Raw genomic sequence first — 24007 nt, 5'->3', positions numbered from 1 at the left:
CTGGGTTTATTGTTAACAATTAACGTAGCATTTTTAGGAACCTGTTAGAAAACACTTAAATTTTGTATCATTTTATATGAATTTTTTAAAAAGACATTTATGCAGACAAAGCAAGAAAATGTTTTTAAAACAGGAATTTAATTAGAGTATTCTTCTCCTCTCTAAAAGTGAGGGATTGGAAAGGGCTTTGTAATACCATTGCTTTTTGCATTTGTGCCACATTATTTCATTTGCTTATTTACTTCTACTTTAAATATGACATAAGAATTTTTCTTCTTCTCTTTGGTTGTAGATTTAGAAATGTAATTGTGCTAAATGTTGGTCTTCTCATTTTATAGATGCATAACATTTTTAGCAGTTTATATTTCTTATTTCATAGTACCCTTGATAAAGGCATCACCTGAAAATGCACTAAAGTTTATTCAGGAACACCGCTATAATTATGATAGCAAAGATTGAAGTAACCCAGGGTTCTGCTTAAATATCTGATCCAATGCTGTTATCGATCCCAAAGTTCTGTTTAATTAAACTGGAAATGGACAGGGCAACCTTTCATCCAGAGCATCACTTCTCAAGAGGCTTTAGAATACAGAACCCTTGAAAGGTGGCGTAGCTATTGCCTTTTCTTCAATTGTTCTTCAGAATTTGATTGTGGGATTATAGGATAATATTTCTTTTTCTCAATACACAGAAATTGAGCTTGGATGTGAGCCAGGAAAAAATAGTTTCAGCGTTATTATCCTTGTAGCTTGAAAGAGAGGATATTAATTTCATTAACTGGATGTTAATGATATTTCTATTCTTTCCATTCTACTGCTGCTTGGACATTCAAACAGTTGAGGGGTTTTTTTTGTTTTTTTTTTGCAGTGCAACATGTTTGTTTCTGGCCAATTTCATGAGCTAGTTCAATGAATCAATGTATAACAAGTCAGGGGTAGGCTGCTACAGGTTTGCACAGGTTCAGGAGAACCTGTGGCTAACATTATAGCTGGTTTGAAGAACCTCCTAATCCCACTCCTGGCTGGCGTCACCTACCCCGGTTGCTGGGGTTGTGTGGCCATGGTGGGTGTAGCCTAATCGGCCTCTTGCACCATGGCAGGAGAGGGGGGACATTTGCACTTTCCCTAGGCTCTGGAGGCTTTCCTTGAGCCTCTGGGAGGGTGAAAATGGGTCTGTTTCTGGCCTTCTGGAACTTCCAGGAGGCCTGTTTTCCCCCTCCCAGGAGTCTCCACATGGCCTGTTTTGGATGTGAGGTAAGTGTAGGACCCGTGCGGAGGCTCGGGGTGGGGAAAAATGGACCTCTTGGAAGTTCCAGAAGGCCAGAAACAGGCCCATTTTCACCCTCCCAGAGGCATTAAATTTTATTATTATTTTATAATAATATAGAATATAGAAAATTCTAAATTTCTATATTTAATATAGAAAACAATGAAACTAGTTATACCAAAAGTATATTCCAACTGAAGTCCATTAAATGAACAAGGTAGAAGTACTATCTTCCAAGTAATGTAAAAAGGTACAAGGGCAGAAATATGTCATAGTAAGCTAAAAATAATGAGCAAGACAACAGTTGATTATGTTACATATTTACCATTTCACCAAACAGGAGCATAATTATGTTTACAATTACAACTTTCTAAAATTTATTCATATACTTTTATTAGATTCTTCAATGTACCCTTGTTAGGCAGAAAGATCAACACAAGGTCAGTTAAGCGTGTTTTAAAAAAATACTTAGAACAAATAGATGTTCAATAGTTGGGCATACTGTTTAATTTAGTTTGAACTTTCTAAGCCTGTTGTGAGTCAAATTGATGGCTTTTGTCATTTTAAAAGCTCAAGTAAGAATCCATATGATCTTCTAAAAATGGCTATCCATTGTTGAGTGGAGTAAAAGGTAGGATATTTTCTTTCTTCTATAATTACTCTGGGGAGCAGAGTGTTTGCTGAGAGGTATATATCATTGTCCTCATCCTTGTGGATTTTCTGTAATAAATGCATGGCATTATGCAAACTGACAATTGAACTCGAAAATTACTTGATCTGATTTACTACAACTTTTCAAATATTCATAAACTTACAGTTTTATATAGATGGCTCACAGCAAAGCAGAATGTATCTTAAAAATTCCTATCAAAAGAAACCATGCTCTTTGTAATACAACAAGGATTTCCAATATTCCAATATTATTTTAAGTAGTGATGTGCTACAATATTGTCAGCTTACTATTTTCCATGGATTCTTGAATATGTAGCATCATTGCAGAGTGGTAGCCTCCAAGTACATCATGAGGATGGCTAGAAAGGTTATGGGCAACTCCACGGTTGCCCTTATGACCAGAACCACTGCTGTTCTTGGCCGAGACTGTTTGGCCCCTGTAGAGTTGTGCCTGATGTTCACACAACCCAAATTTGCTAAGCAAGATGAAGATATCTCTTCGGAATGCTTTTGTAAAGATAGCATAAAGGAATGGGTTAGCACAAGAATTGAGTGGATACAACAAGACCAGCAGAATTTTTGAGTTGCTGACTGTTATTAAGGGTCTGTTTATAACAGCAGATAAGGCATAGAATGAGATCGGTGCCATACATAAAAAGTCAGTAAAAATTAGCACAGCCATCCTTTTTGCAATGATTGTGTCTTTGTTCCCTGACTTGTATTGGGGATTCCTTACTGTAATATAAATTTTAATATAGCAAGCACATATGATGATGAAAGCAACAATGTTCAACAGCAAAATAATGATAATGTAAGCTTGATCTACAGGTGTTTCAGTGTTCATGGGAAGGCAGATGCTAACTTTTCCATAACTACTGACTCCAATCAAAGGTAAAAGGGCAAGAAGGAAACATATCAGCCAACCACCCAACATAATAAAAGATGCATGCCAAAGGCGAATTTTTTTATCTAAGCGCATGGCAAACGTAATAGCATACCACCGTTCGAGGGTGATTGTAGTCAAAGTAAAGATTGATAACTCACTAGCAAAGACAGTAAAAAAGCCAGCTGTGTTACAACCAGGCCCAGTTTGCCAATCAATGGCATAGTTATAATACTCTGATCTAGTATAAAGATCCACTGAAGCAATCAAGAGAAGATACAATCCCATACAAAGATCAGCAAAGGCCAAGTTACACATCAAGAACCGTGGAACAGTCAACTTGTAATGGCTAGTGAGTAAGATAAAGAGAACAAAAATATTGCCCACAATGGCTAGCAAGTTTACAAACCATACCACTATCCTTAAAAATCTGTACCCCATTACATCTTCACAGGGGTTGAACTCATCAGGCCTTGGGCTGCAACTAATATCATCATTACCTGTACAGATAACATAATCATAATGATTATCGAAAGTCACAATATTCTCTTGGGGGTTCTTGAGCTCTTGACCAAATCCATCTTCTCTATTGTTATGTTCTTCAAAGAAGACATAATAACGGGAATTTCCATGAAGGTCTCTAAATTTGGAATTCTCATCATGAACAGCATCAGTGTGATCTGAATAATCTTCTGCATAATCCTGATAGAAAGGCGCCCTGAATGTACTGGAAGATCTTCTCTTGCGAATGCTGAGATTGTTAGTTTGATTACACAGCAAGAACTCTAAGATTCTAAAGAAGCAATAGAAAGCATGATTAATAAAATATGTAGCTTATTTAGAGCAAGAAAATGAATCAGTGGGGAATATTTATTGTGAGCTAATGCAACATTATTTGAGAAAAGTGCAGTGTTCTAGCTTTGGAATAAAGCTACAATTCTAAGGTCTAATTATGATAATGACATTTTGATTAGACAACTATTCCTTTAAGAAAGCTATTACCCATTTAATTATACTTTACTGTTATTACACTGCATTTGCCTTTGTTTCTGTTTATTATAACAAATTGCTACCCTTTCTTTCCTTTATAAAATTCTTTTGTACAGTTTACAGTAAACATCATGCTTCAGAACAAATGCAATCTAATCTTATTAAATTGGAGCAGCCATTGAGTATAAAATCTACTTTAAAGAGGTTCAAACAGTATTTAAAGTTGATGATAATTTAGTCCACGGTGAAGAGGTGGGCTTCATTCAGTGCTTAAATAAACACGAGGTTGACTTTCTATGGAGAGAATCTTAAAGTCTGAGTGCCATTTCAAATATTCGCTCTCTCATTTGCATCACATCTGATGTGAAGAAAAGTTGAAGAGGTTTCTGAAGATACATTTCTATTGTTGAGCAGGTTCATGAGCCAGAATTAAATTCCTTAGATAGTTGGATTCTAACCCATTTAAAATTTAATACCATTTTTAAAACTTACCCCTTAGCTTTCTTCCAATTCTTAAAAGCACAACAGTGACTTGGGTATGACAGAGCAGCATAAGTTAGATAAGGAAAAGTTTTTACTGGGGGGAATTTCTTTAGAGTCCAGGTATTTTGAGCCATCAGTTCTTTCAAGTTTTCTAATCCTCTTTCTGGCAGTGAAGTGATACATGTCTGGGACACGTCACTAAAGATAGACACAGAGCAAAAATAAAGGACAATTAGTAATGTCAGTTTCTCATGAAATGCTTCATGAATCTTTAATTTATATGCCATACAACTGTCAAATGCCTTAAAAGAATTAACAAACATAGAAATTAAGAGCAACATGTAGAACCAAAGCCTACACAGTTTTATTTATAGCTGAACCAGTTTCTTCCTATGTACTATATTCTCTACAAAAAATAATCCATTCCTAGCCTCCTATATTGGGCTGTCTAGACTTTGGATTTATTTGCCAGGGGGGTATGTGTTCAGTCTAAGCAAGTATGACTTTAAAATGTCACCTTCCATACCATCACCAAAATGATTAGCATTTTTTCCATGATCCACCATTTTGGCCCAACTTTGCTCTGTTGTGTTGCTTGACACCCACTTTCTCCATATTTTAGACAGAAATTAACTGGATTTTTATGCTAAAAGGCATCTGACATCCAGCATTATGGTTATTTTTAACTGGCAAAATATTTTTAAACTTTTGCTTGACTTAATATTTCTGAGTTATCTTTGGCCTGTTGACTTACGATTTGAAAATCTTAAACTTCGAAATAATATTATCACACAGCTAAGAAAAAAACCCAGGAAAACTCTCTTTTTTCTTCTTTAAATAAAATCAAACTTCATGCATTCAAAATAATTTATAAGGGTTAGGCTGAAAGTAAATTGAAGTCACTTGAAAAACATTTCTCTCTCTCTCCCTCCCTCTTCACATCCTCTTCCCACCATCTCTATCCACAATACAGATGTCTTCCAATTTCTTAGTTCACACCTGCTCCTATGCCTGCCTTTTGGTACTATTGAGATTGGAAAGAGTAATTGCTTAAAACATTATGTAACACAGTAATACTTTTAGCAATAAATATTTTGTACTATCTTTGCACTATATCCTTAAAGGTTATCTCTGTTGTTATAATATAAAACACTTCCCCCCGCCCCCCCAAACCCATACATTTTAAAAAATTCAATTGTCATCATACTTTAGCACTGAGAGTTCCAGGTAGCATCCATTGTACCTACTCCTCAAATTTTCTACATAACCACAGCCTTATTTGGTAACTTGAGTTGTGTGTTTCCATAACAGAAGATGGCAGAAGAAGAACTGAACCTGAGTTGTCCCACTCATAGTTCAGCAACTTATATGTAACCCAGAATACTCCAATTATATTTTTGGCACTTTCAGTTTTGTAATGAAAAAAATAAAAATAAAGGAACAGATTCCTCCATGAAGAAGATGTAAGAATCTGAAGCTTGTTTTCATGTATACCTAGAGGCAGGCTTTAAAAACTTAAAGTGGAATGTGATTATCCTGCATCAGGTATTAAACGAGAATTATAACTTTGCACTCATGTCAGAAGCTCCGAGGTGCTGCCAGGTTGAAAGGATTAGCCGGTGAAATCACCTTGCCCTGTGGATGCCCAGATGGGGGCTCCTTTCATGTCCCCCGCAGGAGCTGGAGTGAAAGGCGAGCTCAACTCCATCTCACAGCAGCTCTCGGGTCTCAAATGCTGCTTACTACCTTCCTGTTCAGTGTTTCAACCACTTGAGCCACTGTGCTCCTAGAATTGTGACCATAACTGAATATGTGAAAGGAAATGGCGTATGAAACATAGTGAAGAATATGGTGACCAAATTCTTATTTGCATCATGAATTCAGTAAATTATATTTTTAGTGCAATTTACAAACAGGAATTGTCTTAAGGGACTCTTTGTGGTGATGGTATTTAAGAATTTTGAATTTCCCTCCTCACTGGCTGACTAAGTGGAGACTTAAGAATTCAATTTATACCTTCTGAGCTGCTATTATTTTAATCTGTATAGGTCCTTTGCTTAGACCGAAACCTAATAGGTTTTCAAGTGCTCTTCCAGGATTTGCCAGTCCATGCTTTGACTAGAAAAGATGCCATACCTTGATTGCTACCAAATTTTATGAAAAAGTGGTGTCACTAATGCTGGAAATTTTCATCTACAATATGCTTCAGAATTCCCATCTTTTTGACACATTTTCTGTTGTCCATTATGAACATCTACTATTATTGCTTTTAACAATCTGCTGTTCTGTCATTTTTATGTTTCTTTCCAGAGATGGTATTCAGCAGGTTCTGATCAGTTCTGGGGAACCAGTAGTGGAAATTTTGAGCAGTTCAGAGGACTGGTAAATACCATCTCTGACTGGCCCCCATCTATTCTCTGCCTCCCGAGTCTCAGCTGATCAGGAAGAAATGGGGATTTTGCATTAACCTTCCCCTGGAGTGGAGTGGGAATAGAGATTTTATAGTATTCTTCCACTGCTACGGCCACTAAGCCATGCCACGCCCACCAAGCCACTCTCACAGAACCGGTAGTAAAATTTTTGGAATCCCACCACTGTTTCTTAACCATTATTTTATCTTTGCAAACAGCTCTACAATCCAATTATAAGCAACATACACATTTACAAAAAAAGAGCTGTTTAATTCTATGTATGACTTTTTTAAATAAGACATTGCTTAACCAATCATACTGACATTCTCTAACATTCAGACGAATCTAAAGTTCTCAAGTCATTTCCTTTGGTGCTTCTGTGTACAAACCAGTACAATAATAACCCTGCTAAGATGAATAGTTAGATGAGCAAAGCAGAAGCTTAATATTTATTGGATTTTTTCTGTTCCCAAGTAAGTTACTTCTTTCAGATTCCATGATTTCATGGTGGTGGAATGTGAATAAGTTCACCTTCCAGAATATTACTCTACAGTATAAACATTACTATTCTCATTTAATGTTTACGCTTAAAAAACAACAACCCAAAAAGTTGATTGTATGAACAGCGCTGAAGCCACTCTGATCATCACAATTAAAAACAAAACAAAATTAAAGCCATATGGATTTCCTTAGACAAAATAGATAGATGTAAAATTTGCATGGTTAAATACAGCCTGAAAATTGGCATGGTCATAAAAGATGCATTTTGTGGTGCACAAGGATGTTGGGAAGGCTGCATGAGTTCCTTTGGCAGAATGCAACTTTTGATCCTTGCTCTTTGGTAATCTAATGGAAATTTCTTTTGCAAAGATATACCGTAACTGTCCAAGAATTCAGTTTCTCTTCAAATCAAACTCTGAGACTGACCCAGCCTTTCCTGGATTCTTGTTGCTTTTCTAAGATGCTTTGGCACCTCTGTACTGGTAGTGCCTACTAATGGTGCCTTCACTAAACCTGTGGAACTAACCTCTCACTCAGAAAGAAATCTTTGGACTCAATAAGGAGACTGCTCCTATGTGTTTCAAGACTGAATCAGTATAGATCACCTTTGTTATTTGGGATTGTACTAGCTATGGTTTTACATTTCTATGGTTGCTAAAACAAGATCTCAGTTTTTGAGACCCAGTTTCTACAACATACATATATACAAACATACATATAGACATACTTATATGCATGTATGTATATAGGGGTGGGATAGCTCAGCGGGTAAAGATTTCGTGATCCCAGTGCCACGCAATGAGGTGAACTCCCATTCCCTGCCCCTACCTAGCAGTTTGAAAGCATGCAAATCTAAGTAGATATATAAATATCACTTTGGTGGGAAGGTAACAGCGTTCCGTGTGCCTCAGCATATTATTATAGTGGCCACATGACTACAGAACTGTCTTCAGATAATGCGGGCTCCCTTGGCTAAGAAACAGACATGAGGATTGCCCCCTAGAGTTGGACATGTCTGGACAGGGGAAATATTTACTTTTATCTTTCATGCATGTGTCACGTTCCGGTGTTCACGTTGCATACAAACAGGCCATTGCACCCGAGTAGAAAAGCCACATGCAGCTACAGGCTCAATCGACAACAGAGAGGCAACATCAACGTGGCAGTATTAGTGGCATGTAAGCATGGCCGAGTGGGCATGGTGATGGACAGGTTCCCCCTGGATGGCAGCCTGAGGGCTGACAACATGCATGTATGCAAGCATGCATGCATGTTTGTATGCCTGTTTATGAGTGTATATATATTGCATATATATGGCTAGCTGATGAGAGCTAAATAGCTTGAAATAGATCTATACTAGTCTCCCTTTATTTATTTATCAGCACAAATACAACATTGCATATATATTGCATATATGTGTGTGTGTATATATATTTTGCATTATGTGCATTATGTATGCATGTATGCATGTATTATGTATGTGTGTGTGTAATGTATGTATTTGCAAAAAAAAAGAAGCTTTTAAGTAAAGTACATTTTCTCCAAGTCCTAAGTCTTGTTATTCATAGTTTCTAGACTGACAGGTAACCTCATGGATAATAAGGAACCTATATTTGATTTATTTACATTGAGATCCAAAATAGTATGTCAGGAATATAGAACCTAGCTTTTATCCTGTTCAACATACTAACTGCACCTTTGACAAATCCTAGAAAAAATATATGTCTGTCTCTACCCTGTTCTCCTGGACCTACAACTTTTTCACATCTTTTCCATATGTCTATCCAATGTTTACTATTTTTCTGTAGGAGTCTATTTATTTTGCCTCAGATTTCCTCTTTTTAACTGCTTCCTTTGATTAGTTAGCTGTCAGTTCCTGACATTTTCCTGGCATCATTTTCCTTGCCATAGCTGATAAATGCTGTTTTCCATTCTCTTTTTATTTTGTAATTTAGATATTTAGAAGTAATGAACCAATCCACATGCTGGAAACAAACAAGTTAATCACATTTTTTCTTCCTGTAATGAATAATTGCTCCTGCATTGATTATACAATCAAGTATACTTACTGAATTAAATTGATTCTCTCCTTGAGCTTGTATTCTAACCCCAAAATAAATAAGTACCTCTGTGTGAATGTTCAATACATTATTTCCAAAATGTGAGTCACCCTGAAATATGCCAAATCTACTAGTGTTAGCGAGTTATTGACTGTTTTTCTGTATTTCTCCAACTGCTGATAGCTATTCCTAAGAAGAAAATGAAGCCTCTTTAGGGAAGCAGGTTTAGAACTGGAATAAATGTTTCATTTGTGGTCATAATATCACAGATAAATTTGGAACAATCCATGTCACACAATACGATCAGGTTATTAAGCTCATTTTGTTTTTGCTGAATTTGTCCAGATGAATTTGCCTAACACAGTAAAATAGCTCTCAGAATGTTCACTAAGTTCTATTGCAAAAGGGAACAAATGTTTGATCTTTCTTCAAATTCATAACAGAATTGCTGATTTCAGTTTCTTCTGCTTCATTGATTGTTTGCATTTGAGGGTAAATACAGTTTTATGACTTGGGGAGAAGAAGAGTATCTAATATTACCTATCGGCAATAAAGATATTTTCACAGATAGGTGCAACCTCTGTTCTGAAAGGGCTGTAATAGGGGGCAGTGGGGAAAGCAAAACACACACCTGCCCAAAAAAGATGACAGCAAAACACCTTTCTGATTGTTTTCAAGAAAAAAAAAAGCATGGATATGTCATTCTAACAAAGGGGCAATCACTGGGTGGACAACATGAAGCTCTCAGCGCAACTCCTAATTGTGAAATATACATACCACAATATATTGTAGGTAGATAAGCAAACCTGAGCAGCAGAAAAGCCAACAACAATAGTACTCACTAAGACTTCTAATATAATAAGTCTACAGTCTGTTGACATTGTATCATATCCTAGTCACCTTACAGCAAGAACATGACTCCAGAGGAATGTATGAGTAGATAGCTCATGCCTTAGCATTATAATTATTTAAATAACCAGTGACCTAGCAATCATTATCCAATATCTATTTATGAATACCACTAGAATAACTTAATATATTCTTCCCCCATTACTCACAGTAGGCTTGGACCACTTTGAACACCCAAAAATGCATCTTCATCAATAACTTTTAGATATTTGTTCTTATGCAGGTACCTGCAGAGAAGCAGTGACACAAATTTTTAGTCCTTAAATTAGAAATGTTAGTCAAACTGAAGTCTTAAATGCAACAATCAAGAGGATTTCTAAAAATTAGTAGCAGTTAAATATTCAGAACAGCTATCAGCTTAAAGACAAGTAAAGATAAATTAGGTTACAATTTCAAAGGCTAGGAAGTTAACAAGGCAGCAGGAGTGCCCTCAGGCCACCAGCCATCCACAAGGATGCATCATACTTTTAGACCCAATGCAAATTGGCAAAGCCAGGTCTTAACATTCCTCCAGAAAACCAGAAGATAGGAAAAAACTTAGCTACCCTAACCTCCATTTCCACCTCTGTGTTGTCAGAAAGTAGGACTACTATATTTGGGCTGCAAAAATCTGGATGAAACTACTTAATAATATGTGAAACATCTCTTTTCCAAGCAGGTATTTACAATATCACAGTTATTAAATAGGAGATCTTTATAAGATAAAAGAGGCATTGTGTTAGTTGTTAAAAGGCTCTTTATAATTCTGGAATTCACACTTAGTCAATATATAACTGTACATAATCAAAGGGGTGGATATATTCTAATTAGGTATATTTGGTTATAGCCAGTATGCTAATTAAATACTTAAATGACATATTACTATAATGCTCCAGTATGAGCTATTAAAATCAAACCCATTCTCACACTAATTGTATCTGAGCTTCACCATAAACTAGACAAAATTAGTGATGGAATGGATTTGTTAATCATTTAGAGTATCTAAAGTAAAAAACATTTACAGTAAACCTCATTAAATGTACTAGATTGTTGGTTAAAGTGCATGTACAGCTTTCTGTAAATAACTCTTCTATAAATAACAGACTTTGATCCTGCTCTGGAAAAGATGCTCATTTACATGAAGTGGACATCCCTTTGAAGACTGAGGATATACCTTGACTTAAAACTGAAGTTGAGCTGCGAATTAGGGTAATAAAACATCCCGATTGCTAGTGAGTCATCACATGGCTGATCTGATTTTATATTTTAAAAATTGCAGCGGTTATTAAGCAAATAACTGAGCCAGGGTGGCGCAGTGGTTACAGTGCAGTACTGCAGGCTACTTGAGCAGCTGCAGTTCGCCAGTTCAAATCTCACCAGCTCAATGTTGACTCAGCCTTCCATCCTTCCAAGGTGGATAAAATGAGGACCCAGATTGTTGGGGGAAATATGCTGACTCTGTAAAACCTCTTAGAGAGGGCTGTAAAAGCACTATGAAGCAATATGTAAATCTAAGTCTTATTGCTATTGCTAATTACCATGAATTGTAAAGCAACTGATTTTTCAAAAAGTAAATACTGGTTTCCAACCCCAAAAACCTTGAAAATCATGGTCACGTGACTGCCATAAATGCAAGGCAGTTGCAGACTGCCCAAAATGTAACCATGTGACCATTTGAGGAAGCCATTGGGACTTTTAGTGTCCATTGTAACTTCAAATAGTTGTTATATATTACAGACTTAATACAATACAATACAATAGCAGAGTTGGAAGGGACCTTGGAGTCTTCTAGTCCAACCCCCTGCCTAGGCAGGAAAACCTATACCATTTCAGACAACTTATTTGATCCCATGTCAGTGAATGAAGATGCAGAGATGAACAGCACCATATAATAGATCAGAATGTTTGAAGCTTTCCCCTTTTTTTGTATGAAAAGTTTTCATGGCAAGAGGGAGTTTAAACTACATTTTTAAATTTCCTGGCTCAAAATGGTGGCAAAATAAATGTTAACAATTTCTGGTTGGATGAGGTCTTGAAGGAGTAAAAAAATGATTTCTCCAACTGCCCATCCATGATTTATATTCTGTGTCCCTATCTAAGAACCGAATTATTAACATTTTAGGGTAGGGATTTTCTTAATTTTATAGAAAATAAGTGGCATCAAAAATCCATTTATATAAAGAAGAAATGTGGCTTTACAGCAAATCGTGGTTTTTTGTTTATTTGTCTGGCATCATTTTCTAAGAGCTAAGGCCAGTCTGAGTGTTTTAGTTAGAAACTTACATAATACTATGCTGCTGGCAATATGTTCAGGTTTTAAGTCATAAGAGTGACCAAGCCCTAAATGTCCTGTTGACAGAGATTATATTTTGTTTCTACAGGTGTCAAAAGAGAACAACCTTGGAAAAAAAATACCTTTTTTGGGGAAACACAAGTAATACAATGTTAGAACTAACAGGTTTTTTTCCAATCAGAGATAGGAAAAATCTCTGGGGTTCTGCATTTTGCATTAGTTACGTTACAGATAGCACAGTCAGTTTTTCAAATCGAGTACAGTATGACAGTTTTGTTTTAAAAAGTATGGAATACAGTTCCAAAATACTTAATTCTAAGAATACATAAAATACCTGAATAAGAATTACTTTAATAGAAAATGACCACAAAGCATTGTGTACAGTTATGCTTTTACACTTCTATCATTGAACAATTACTAATGTAATTCTGAAATTATTAAAATGGCAATTGTTGTAGATTATATATTTTAATAATAGTCATTAAACTGCATGTTCCTTTCTCAGAACAATTTAGAGTTACGTTGTTGTGATTGTTGCTGTTTGAAAACCAGAAGTAAAAAGTTCCTAAAAAGTTGAAAAGCAGCGCAAAGGATACATGGCACTGATTAGCTTTCTACCAGAATAGGTTGAAAGAGAGTTTGTCATTATTTGTACCCATGTTTTATGAACTGTGTTGTGGTTTCTATTTTAAGGCCACATAGACTACACAAGAAATACCTTAACTGCTATTCAGATAATTTATAATAAAGTATTTGAAAGAAATAAAAATGTTCAAAATGATTGTTTAAACTCCCATGGAGTTTAGTGGAACAATCAGAGTGCCCATAGAAGAAAATAGGGGAAGTAGCACAATTTTCAGCATCTCACAAGATCTTCAAAGGGAGCATACGTAGCATTGTAAATACTTTTGTGGATCATAACACACTTCATTAAAGGCATGTAATAGTTTAGTGAAGTTCTTGGATAATAAATATGTTTCCAGTTGATGCAGAAAATGTACACAGCTTACAATTTTGTAAATTGTTATTGAGTATATTTTCTGTCACTGAAAAATGGAACTGAAACTGTGCTTTCCCAACAATAAGACAGGGTCTTATTTTATTTTGACCCCCAAAATAAGCGCTTGGCCTTATTTTCAGGGAGATCTTATTATTTTTGAGGTGCAGGAGAAGGCGAGCGTGGTCACCTCATGGCTGTTGCTGTGTTGCAATATTTTTTTTTGGGGGGGGGGTATTTTAGTGCATGCACTCAAAAACCTAATTGGGCTTATTATCTGGGGAGGTCTTATTTTCAAGGAAACAGAATAGCAAAGGGTTAACACTACTTCAGTCAGTCACTCAGAAGATCAGACTAAGGTTTGGATCCAACAGGGGCACCCCCTCCATCCTCAGTCTTAGGTCTGCCTTCTAGTAAAGGAGGTCTTTTTCCTCTCAGCTCCATCTGGGCCAAGAAATACATTTATTGCCTTTGAACTGACTGAATAAAATAAACTTAATGGGACTGAAAAAGAGATTGGAGTGAATAGCAGATTGTGAGAACATGCAGCAAGGAGAAAGCTGTCTTTCCCAGAAATTTCTCACCACCCATTTGTTTCAGTGACTGCTCAGAGATCTATAAATTCCTCTGTGCAGAATCACAGAGGTCCCTAGAAGGTCGCTTTGGCCAAATCAGACTGCAATGGTGGTCAGGAAGCAGTGAAAAAGGTGTTTTACAAATGTGCTTCCTTGTGGCTGCCTGTATATTCCTTTTTGGGGAATATTCCAATACTTGTTCTGGGAGGAGATAGTAAAAGAGATATATAATCCAACCTTGGACAGTCTTCAGTCTGCAGCCTGGTCTTTGGCAACCAGAATGGCAGCACGTTATGGTCTACGCTTACTGGTAGATACTGGAAAGCTGATTGTTAGTCAAGAATTAATCTAGTACCCAAGTGTTGGGGGAGGCAGAATTTGTTTTGGAAATCTTCTGATATAATGCTAGTGAACAGTAAACATAAAATTAAGCTCTTACCATCAACAATAGAGAGCACCTAGTATCACATCATATAATTAGCTTTCTTTTGCATTAAAGAACAACCTTCATTCATCAAGGCAGTCAAGGAAGTCGAAGCTGGGGGTTTCTGGAAAGGGAAGAAGCAAGTCCAAGTGCTAGGATAAAATAACCCCTTACTGACATCACAATTTCTCAGATTGTTAGATTATGTCAAAGATTTTGGAATATCTGGGAATGGACTTGCAAGATGGTCCTGGAGGTGGGTGCTGGAAATAGATATGGACTGAAATATTTTTTGTGTGACCATTTAGTGCATTTACAATAAATGTTTTTTTTAAAAAAATATTAATTTATTTAAATTAATAAATTAATAATAAATTAATAATTATTTACCTGCGAGACTGCCTACTGCCACATACTTCCCAACGGCCGGTGAGATTCCACAGATTGGGCCTCCTTCAGATGCCATCAGCCAGACAATGTCGGCTGGTGGCTCTCCGGAGGAGAGCCTTCTCTGTGGCTGCTCCGACCCTTTGGAATGAACTACCCCCAGAGTTCCGGACCTTACCCACTCTCATGGCCTTCAGAAAAGCTGTTAAAACCTGGCTATTCTGGCAGGCCTGGGGCTGTTGACCTCATTGTTGAGGTCCAGCCCCGATCAGAATGAATGCATGTGTTGTAATTTTAAATCTGTTTTTATATATTTTTTATCATTTCTTTCCCCTTCTTTTGTAAGCCGCCCGGAGTCCTTCGGGATTGGGCGGCCTATAAATTTTATAAATAAATAAATAAATAAATAAATAAATAAATAAATAAATAAATAAATAAATATTCAAAATAAAAACTAACCAATTATTAAACTTTTCTAACAACTGCTAATATGTTAACAATTTGTGCCTGAAAAAAAGTAGAAGGCGATTATGCCCAGTATAGATCTTTCTGTAAAGAATAACAGAAGAGTGTATCTTTTTCATAGACCTGAAAGATGCTATTAATTTTACATTATACAAGGATACATTATATGATATTCCTGTTGCTAGGCTAAATTAAATAAATCATCTGCTTCTAAAAAGAGTGAAATTGCAGTACTGATTGGACATACAATAACTCTTTCAATTGTACATGGAGAATTTGATCAGTAGTAGAGGCCAAAATGTTTTGCCAAACATTTACAGGAACAGTATATGAAATATCTCCTTGCCTTGAAATCATTGCAAGGAACAAAGTTTTACCCAGAAGCATTGGTGGTCACAAAATTTACATTAACAACATCTTACAAAATGGAATTCATATGCTTTTAAAATATCTTTGTTTCTTTTATTACTTTCAAATAAAGTGAAGAAATTATATTTCACCAACTTAAATTCACACACACACAAAATCCAGCAGTTTGCTGCCATGAAATCCCTCCTTAAGAAACACAGTTGGAACAGGCAACTCTGTAGCTAAGTAATGAGGTTGTTAGAAAAAAAAAAACCATCATATGACTGTGATTTTATTGCCAGCTTCTTTACTGCCGCTGATTGTAGAAAGCTGGCTGTGATGTGCGCAAATGGCGGTCACAGGTCCAAAGAATGCTGCAATGGTTGGTATTGTGTATGCGCAGGCATGGACGGGGATTTCCATTCCGGTCCGCGCTGACCATGGGAAATACTTTGAATCTATTGGCTAACAGCCGCCCAGACTAACCGCGGGAAAATGTGTTGAATCTATTGGCTGAAGGCTGACTGGTCTCTGAATAAAAGAGCGCTGCCAACCTTGTTTTGTTAGTTAGAATGTAGCAAATAAAGAGTATTGATTCCAATCGGCTTCCATTCCATTCTTCACCCAAATCTAACAGTTTTAAATGCCTTCTAGTTGTGAAATGCCTAAATTTTCATCATTCAACTGCGAGGATGCTGTAACAGTTGTAAGTGTGAGGGCTGGTCGTAAAGTTACTTTTTCAGTTTCATTATAACTTTGAATGATCACTAAACAGTGCATTGTTAACCTGTATTCTGGTTCAGAGAATGAGAATTCAGCAACTCCCCAGTTAGGAAACTTTAATGATATCCATGTCACACTTAACATACAGAATTAACACAGACTTCTCTTTCAGCATTTTTAAGGTGAGGAACTATTTGTGAGCACTTATTTTTGAGCTGTTAAAATACAATAAAGGTATTATGTTATATAACATTATTTACTTACACAGAATCTAACTTAGTTCCATTAAATGCCTGGGCTTCTACCACCGTGAAACCATTATTGTAGAGTTTTCTGTTAATAAAAAATGCAGTGTTAGTGGGTTTTGTTTGTCTTTATACATATTTTGTCCAAAATTATTTTAAATACAAAATAATAAAATCCAATCAATGCTCAGCACTATATTCTATGATTGTATGCACATGACTGATATATCCCTGTGTTCTTTAATCCAAAATAAAATAAAATATAAAGTAAAATAACTATGTTATAAGAACTACCATGAGATGGTCAAGAGCCCAGCATCATTTCCTATTTAATGTATCTCCTTACATTTTCAGAATGACAAGAATGCCATTAACTTTAAATCATAGCCATTTCACTATCCTTTCCTATTAATAATCTTACCTTATTATTGTTTGCTGCTGCTATTGTTATTACCAATTCTACAAAGGATCTCTATATAATTTCAAAAATGTACAATACTTGAATGAATGAAACTTGTTTTCAAGTTATCTATCTATCTATCTATCTATCTATCTATCTATCTATCTATCTATCTATCTATCTATCTATCTATCTATCTATCTATCTAAACTGTGTGTGTGTGTGTGTTTATGTTCCAGCATAACTCTGGAAAGCCTCAAGCTATTTCAACCAAACTTGGTACACAGATGACTTACTCTCTGGAAACAAATACTACGGGGGTAAGACACCCCTAACAACCCTTGGGTTATTTTGTTAAGATACAGCCTGTTGTGCCTTAAAATGTACTGCTGTATAATGGCTTCTACTGTACAGCACAGTGGAATTGCCATGGTAATGGCTTCACAGTACTCCATATGGGGTTCTCTCTGGTAATGGGGAAAATCCAACATTAGAAATTATGTTTGATCCAGACATTTTCAACAAGGCTTTGATTATTTTTGAGGACATATGTATGATTTGATTTGATTTGATTTTAATGAGCATTTATATGCCACCCTTTTCCCTGAGGGGACTCAGGGCGGCTTACAACAATGGGGAGAAGGGAGTGCAAGACACGACTTAAAAGAAAAAAAATGTGAATAAAGAAATTAACCATAAAAACACAACATTCACTCAACATTCGGGCGGGGTGAGAATAAATCCTATCCCCAGGCCTGACGGGATAGCCAGATCTTGAGGGCTGTGCGGAAGGCCTGGACTGTGGTGAGGGTGCGGATCTCCACGGGGAGGGTGTTCCATAGCGTCGGAGCTGCAACTGAGAAGGCTCTCCTCCGCGTAGTCGCCAGTTGGCACTGACTGGCGGATGGAATTCGGAGGAGGCCTACCCTGTGCGATCTGATGGGACGCAGGGAGGTAATTGGCAGGAGGCGGTCTTTCAGATAGCCAGATCCACTACCATGGAGCGCTTTATAGGTGGTAAGTAAGACCTTGAAGTGCACCCGACGATCAACAGGTAGCCAGCGCAGCTCACGGAGGATCGGTGTTATATGGGCGAACCGTGGTGCGCCCATGATCACTCGCGCGGCCGCGTTCTGAACTAGCTGAAGTCGCCGGATGCTCTTCAAGGGCAGCCCCATGTAGAGCACATTGCAGTATTCCAGCCTAGAGATCACAAGGGCTCAAGTGACTGTTGTGAGAGCCTCCCGGTTCAGGTAGGGCCGCAACTGGCGCACCAGGCGAACCTGGGCAAATGCCCCCCTGGTCACAGCCGACAAATGGTGGTCAAAACTCAGCTGTGGATCCAGGAGGACTCCCAAGTTGCGGACCCTGTCTGAGGGGTATAAATTTTGCCCCCCCAGCCTGATTGATGGAACGTTAGCCGAATTTTTGGGAGGAAAACACAACAGCCACTCGGTCTTTTCTGGGTTGAGCACCAGTTTGTTAGCTCTCATCCAGTCTTTAACAGCCTCAAGGCCCCGGTTCATCACGTATGACTTCTGGGGTCACAGGGAAAACATTTGTAACTAATTTAATGGTCCCCAAAACCAGGGCTTTCCTGTCTACACAGGATTAGAATAAATAAATACCCAGGCAATGCCAGGTTAACGCCAGCTAGTCAAAACTCTTGGGTTCTATCTTACCATTTTACAATAAATAATGCAAAACAAAACAAACAAAAAAACCCAGTTCTATAGCAGAATAACATACAGTATAAGGGAGTCATTACATAATCCCTGGAATGCATTTGAAGGCAATGAATTCAGATATGGATTATCAGCAATTTCACTGTGAAAAAAAGACAAAAAAGGTTTAGCATTGAAATAAAATTGTAAAAATGTATTAGTATAACTCATGCGTATGTGTGCATTTATTTTATTTTATTATAGTTCTACCATTTGCCATTATATAATCACTTTTGTTGTTGTCTTTGGGATTCATAAGTGTTTCTTTGGATGAACAAAATCTTTTCAATACTTTATGTTTCCATAGACAAGATTAAAATAGGCAAAAGGGCTTTGTTTTCAATAACAGTGTCACATTTCATAGTGTATAATTTGACCTCCTTCTTTGGAGGATTCCCAGAGCATAAAAGTTACAGCTGTATTGTTAATTTATGAGAGATTTTAATAGATTTAGGCATTACATCTGTTTCTGATACTTCATTATTAAAATATAAATTGTTCTATCTTGAGAACTTGAAATAAAATATTTTTCATAACTGTTTGTTTTTATTAATTAATAGAATTACTATTTCAGGAAAACAATATCTATTCCCCCATGTCACACTCAGTCTCCACCTCTAACTGGACTAGTACTGTTGACTTCTCCTCGGTCCTGTTACATACATTTGGGTGATACATACTTACAGCAAAAAGTTCATATTTACTGAATTAATTTTGGTGAGATCAGGAAAAATGCCAAGCCCAGTATTCAAGATCACACTAAAATAAATAAATAATAAATAAATAAATAAATAAATAAATAAATAAATAAATAAACAAACAAACAAACAAACAAACAAATAAATAACAACAGGTAGCAAAGTGACTCAGTAATGTGCTTAATACAGAAAACAATTCATTTATTACACTATAGCAGGGGTCCCCAAACTTGCAACTTTAAAACTTGTGAACTTCAACTTTAAGACTTGTGATTTGAAGTCACAAGTCTTAAAGTTGCTGAGTTTGAAGATCTCTTCACTATAGCCTCAGTATTTTTTGTATTAATAGCAACCAGAAAAACTCTGGGGATTTATACATTTACATTTTTGTAGATCATCTGTTAGATTGATAATTAGACAGACAAGCAGAATGTAGAATATTTCAGAATTAATAATTAAATTTAGTATAATAAATCTGCTTAATTTCCATTCTCAGCAAGGTCAGGCAGATGCTTGCAGACCTATATATATTTGCAGGTTGATATATTCTAATTTTCTTTTGCACTGATGATTGTAAAACTGGAGTTTCATTGTTTAAATCATAATTTGTTCTGATTAGGCTTACAAGCAGATGATACAGATAGTAAAGCTAAAGATGTATTAATTCTTCTGAAATTTTTAGAAGAACCTAAATGTGGTTCTTCATAAAATAGGAAAGTGATCTTGGATCCAAATGAATTTTAACTCAATCCCACTGTGGTAAATGTATTATACTCTTAATTTTTGTAACTGTTGGCTGCATGATAGTATTGAGCATTTAATGATTCATTTCATTTTAAAATTTGCTAATTGATTAGCATAAAAGTAACTGAGTGAAGATTATGTTAATAAAATTAATTATTTGCCTTTCCCCAGGAAATTACATTACATGGATTTTATGCAATGGAATTTAATTCTCCAATGCACATAGTCACACTGCATTAGATATTTTATAGAACATGAACTTCTTTTTAATTTAGAATTCAAGACTGAATTCGTCTTTTCCAAGTGAATCCTTAATTTTCTTAATCAGAACATTGCATCCTATTTTTTATGCCCTACATAAATGGCATTATAAATATATTTTAATAATAATAGGTTTTGTCCTTTCAGAGGCTAAGGTTGACTCTTTGGTCCTTATTATTTCAAGATAATCCTTCATAATCATATATTGTTTAATTCAATTATTTGTGTCAACCATCTAAGGTGATTATTCTGATAATTTTGCTGGAACATAGTAATCAACATTATATGAGAATACTGTAAAAAGGTTAATGATTGTTAGGAAAATAGGTAATTAAGTAATTCTTAATTTTTTCACTGCATAGTCTTGTAAGTTGATTTTTAAATTATGATTTCTTATTTCATTTTTTAAAAATGTATCATTGATTTCCAAGGTGTCTCAGCTGTTAACGGTAAAACATAAAAGTACAGCGTTTTCTCTCTCTCTCTCTCTCTCATTCCCTCTCCACTTTCCTCTTTCTCTCTGGCTCTAAACGATTAAAATAAATTATTAACACCTGCTTAAAATGAATCACTGGGGATTGGATTGTGTACAAATTATTTAGAACAGGTTTGTGTCAAGTACAGTATTTTAAGCCATTTATTTTGCTGCTTGAAGTCCTATTGTTTATTCATCAACAAATTATGGGGCTTTTTTTCTGACAAGTCAGAAAAATTACTAGGAAACAATTGTATCAACTGACTAGTAGGTTAACCCCCCCCACTCCATTCCCCCCCCCAAATTAACAGAGTCACTGGTAGGACCTATCACAAATTCTTCCATGATTTTTTGGAAAGCAACTGGATCCTGTAGTCCAGGGGTGTCAAACTCACGGCGTCACATTGTCATCACGTGACGTATCGTGACTTTCCCACTTCGCTAAACTGGGGGTGAGCGTGTCCAGTGTGTGATGCATCTGGCCCACGCGCCATGAATTTGACACCTGTGCTGTAGTCATTCTGGATTAGACAACATATTCTAATGTTTTCATTTCCCTATAGAAGTAAAATATAGACATTAATTTAAAGTAAAATAGATGGCAATCCTTTCATGAGTGAACAAAAATCAGAAACATATCAATCCATGGAACATCTTCTTTGTCAAAACAAAAGATTAAATTGAGCATCTTGTCTGCCTTAAGTGTAACTAATGAGAATAGACCCTTGGCTTTCATGGTGCTTGAACTAGCTCCAATGTGGATATTGAAATTATTTAGCAGCTTGAGTCATAGATTCTGTAACACCAGCTAAAAGACCATCTGTCCAGTCAGTTTCCAGTGACATTCACTAGTGATGTACAATATTTGGAAACATATTGCTTTTTACATTCTGCTTGTTAGTGGCTCCTTAAAGAAGTCACATTTTCTCTTGATAATGAAGTCTATACAAATTGAGATGCCGAATCTAGAAACCACTTTGCAAGGCAATACAGGTGGTCCTCAACTTACAACAGTTCATTTAGTAACCATTCAAAGTCACACCAGAACTGAAAAAAAGTGACTTAAGACTGTTTTCCACACTTAAGAACCATTGCACTATCCCCATGATAATGTGATCAAAATTAAGATGCTTATGGCAACTGAATCATATTTATGAAGGCTGCAGTGTCCCTGGCTCATGTGATCACCTCTTGTGACCTTCTGACAAGCAAAGTCAATGAGGAAGCCAGATTCAGTTAACAACATTGTCGCAAATTTAACAACTACAGTGATTCACTTAACAACTGTGGCAAGAAAGGTGTAAATGAGACCACAGTCAGTTAACAAATGTCTCGCCTAGCAACATAAATTTTGGGCACAATTTTGGTCCTAGGTCAAGGATTACCTGTATAATGTTATTTGGTCCTAGGTCAAGGATTACCTGTATAATGTATAATGTTATTTTAACAACAAGAAGATACATGTAGTACAATGACATACATTTATGATGAACTTGAACAATGATTTCTCGGAATTTTGTTTAAAATACTTACAGATATTTCAGCATTGGGAGGTTCATAAAGGCTTGATTATCTATGTATCTCAGATTTTTAGCATTTCGAATGTCTCTGTTGATTACATAAACACGTTTCCAAAAAACATAGTAAGTTGAAAATCTTGTTTATTTGTAAATTAAACATATATTCAAAAATATAACAATAAATTCTGTGAAGCAAAACCTTATGGAATTTATAGCTTGTTAGTGAATGTTTTGTGCAAAATATGTAAAACATATTCGCTTCAGTCTTTCAGTATTATTATTCAAGTAAGAGTAATTCTGGTTTTCTAGGTTAATTATATTGCAGACAATTAACAAGTCTTTGATTTGCTTATTGAAGTAGATATTGGCTCTGGTGGGAAAAAAAACCATACTTTACTTACTGAAATTAAATAACGTCACACCACAAAAGCATTTGGCCAACATAAAGAATCCTTATGAGTCTGAAAAATAGATGATGCTCGGGGTTTTAGCTAAATAGTATGTTCATTAATAGTTTAAAAATTAAGCAATTTATTTAATATTATCTTATAGTTGGACACCCTTCAATTTGCTTATAATGGTACAGGTAGTCCTCAACTTACAACAATTCATTTAGTGAATGTTCAAAGTTACAACAGCACTGAAAAAAATGACTTATGATTGTTTTTCACACTTACGACTTTTGTAGCATCCCCATAGTCAGGGGATCAAAATTTGGATGCTTGGCAACTGGCTCGTACTTATCACGGTTGCAGTATCCTGGGATCATGTCAGAGGTGGGTTCCTACCGGTTCAGACCGGTTCGGCCGAGTAGATAGTAATTCGGCCTGCACATCCCAGAACCAGTTCTCTTGGCAGCGCCATAGGTGCCTCTATCTTATTTTTTGCTTATGCGCATAAGCTTTTTTAGTACTGTGCATGCATGCATAGCGCGCATCAAGTTCACACCCGCACAGCGCATCCCTGAGAAAACCGGCAGTAGCAGCAGCAAGAAACCCACCCCTCGATCATGTAATCACCTTTTGTAACCTTCTGACAAGCAAAACCAATGGAGAAGCTAGACTCACTTAACAACCATGTTTCTAGCTTAACAATTGCAGAGATTCATGCAGTTAACAACTATGACCAGAAAGATTGTAAAATGGGACAAAATTTACTTAACACCTGTTTCACTTAGCAACAGAAATGTTGGGCTCAATTGTGGTCGTAAGTTGAGAACTATGTGTATTACACATGCAAAAACAGTCAATGCTACGTAATGAAAAGAAATAATTATATTTGATTACTAGACAGCCAAGAACTAAAAAATGGGAGATGCCTCTTCTTCTTTTTGTCTCCTTGATTAATTTGATTGCCTATAATTTGGAGTACTACTGCATGTTGTATTTAATAGTTTCTACATTGTGTTTTTTTTAAAGCCCAAGCACTTCGATCTAACTTTCTATGAAAATAAAGTTCTCAGACTTTTATATCTTGATATACTTTATAAAAAAATGTTAAATCTAAACTCTAAATCAAAGCTATAGAACTTTGGAATTGTTAGTAAAATCAAACTTTGTTTATTGGCTTTAACT

The 24007-nt window shown here is 36.1% G+C and overlaps 1 protein-coding gene across 3 annotated transcripts in view; it reads right to left on the bottom strand.

Annotated features, from left to right (window-relative positions):
• Positions 1-1367: 1367 nt before the first annotated feature.
• TSHR (thyroid stimulating hormone receptor) overlaps positions 1368-24007 on the bottom strand; it is a 37242-nt gene continuing 14602 nt past the window's right edge. For all 3 annotated transcript variants that reach the window (XM_087725085.1, XM_087725093.1, XM_087725100.1), the window contains 7 exons: positions 22447-22521; positions 19420-19494; positions 18761-18838; positions 16631-16699; positions 10325-10402; positions 4304-4492; positions 1368-3614 (listed from right to left, as the gene is read on the bottom strand). In XM_087725085.1, the coding sequence (XP_087581211.1) occupies positions 2207-3614; positions 4304-4492; positions 10325-10402; positions 16631-16699; positions 18761-18838; positions 19420-19494; positions 22447-22521 (1972 nt within the window). In that variant the 3' untranslated portion in view covers positions 1368-2206. The remainder of the gene's footprint in view (positions 3615-4303; positions 4493-10324; positions 10403-16630; positions 16700-18760; positions 18839-19419; positions 19495-22446; positions 22522-24007) is intronic.

Source organism: Thamnophis sirtalis, unplaced genomic scaffold (genome assembly GCF_051295495.1).
Source record: "Thamnophis sirtalis isolate CommonGarterSnake01/CBP01778 unplaced genomic scaffold, rThaSir2_p1.2 scaffold_1, whole genome shotgun sequence".
Lineage (NCBI taxonomy): Eukaryota > Metazoa > Chordata > Lepidosauria > Squamata > Natricidae > Thamnophis > Thamnophis sirtalis.
Note: the sequence above shows the minus strand (reverse complement) of the source record. Positions and strands in the feature narration are given on the sequence as shown.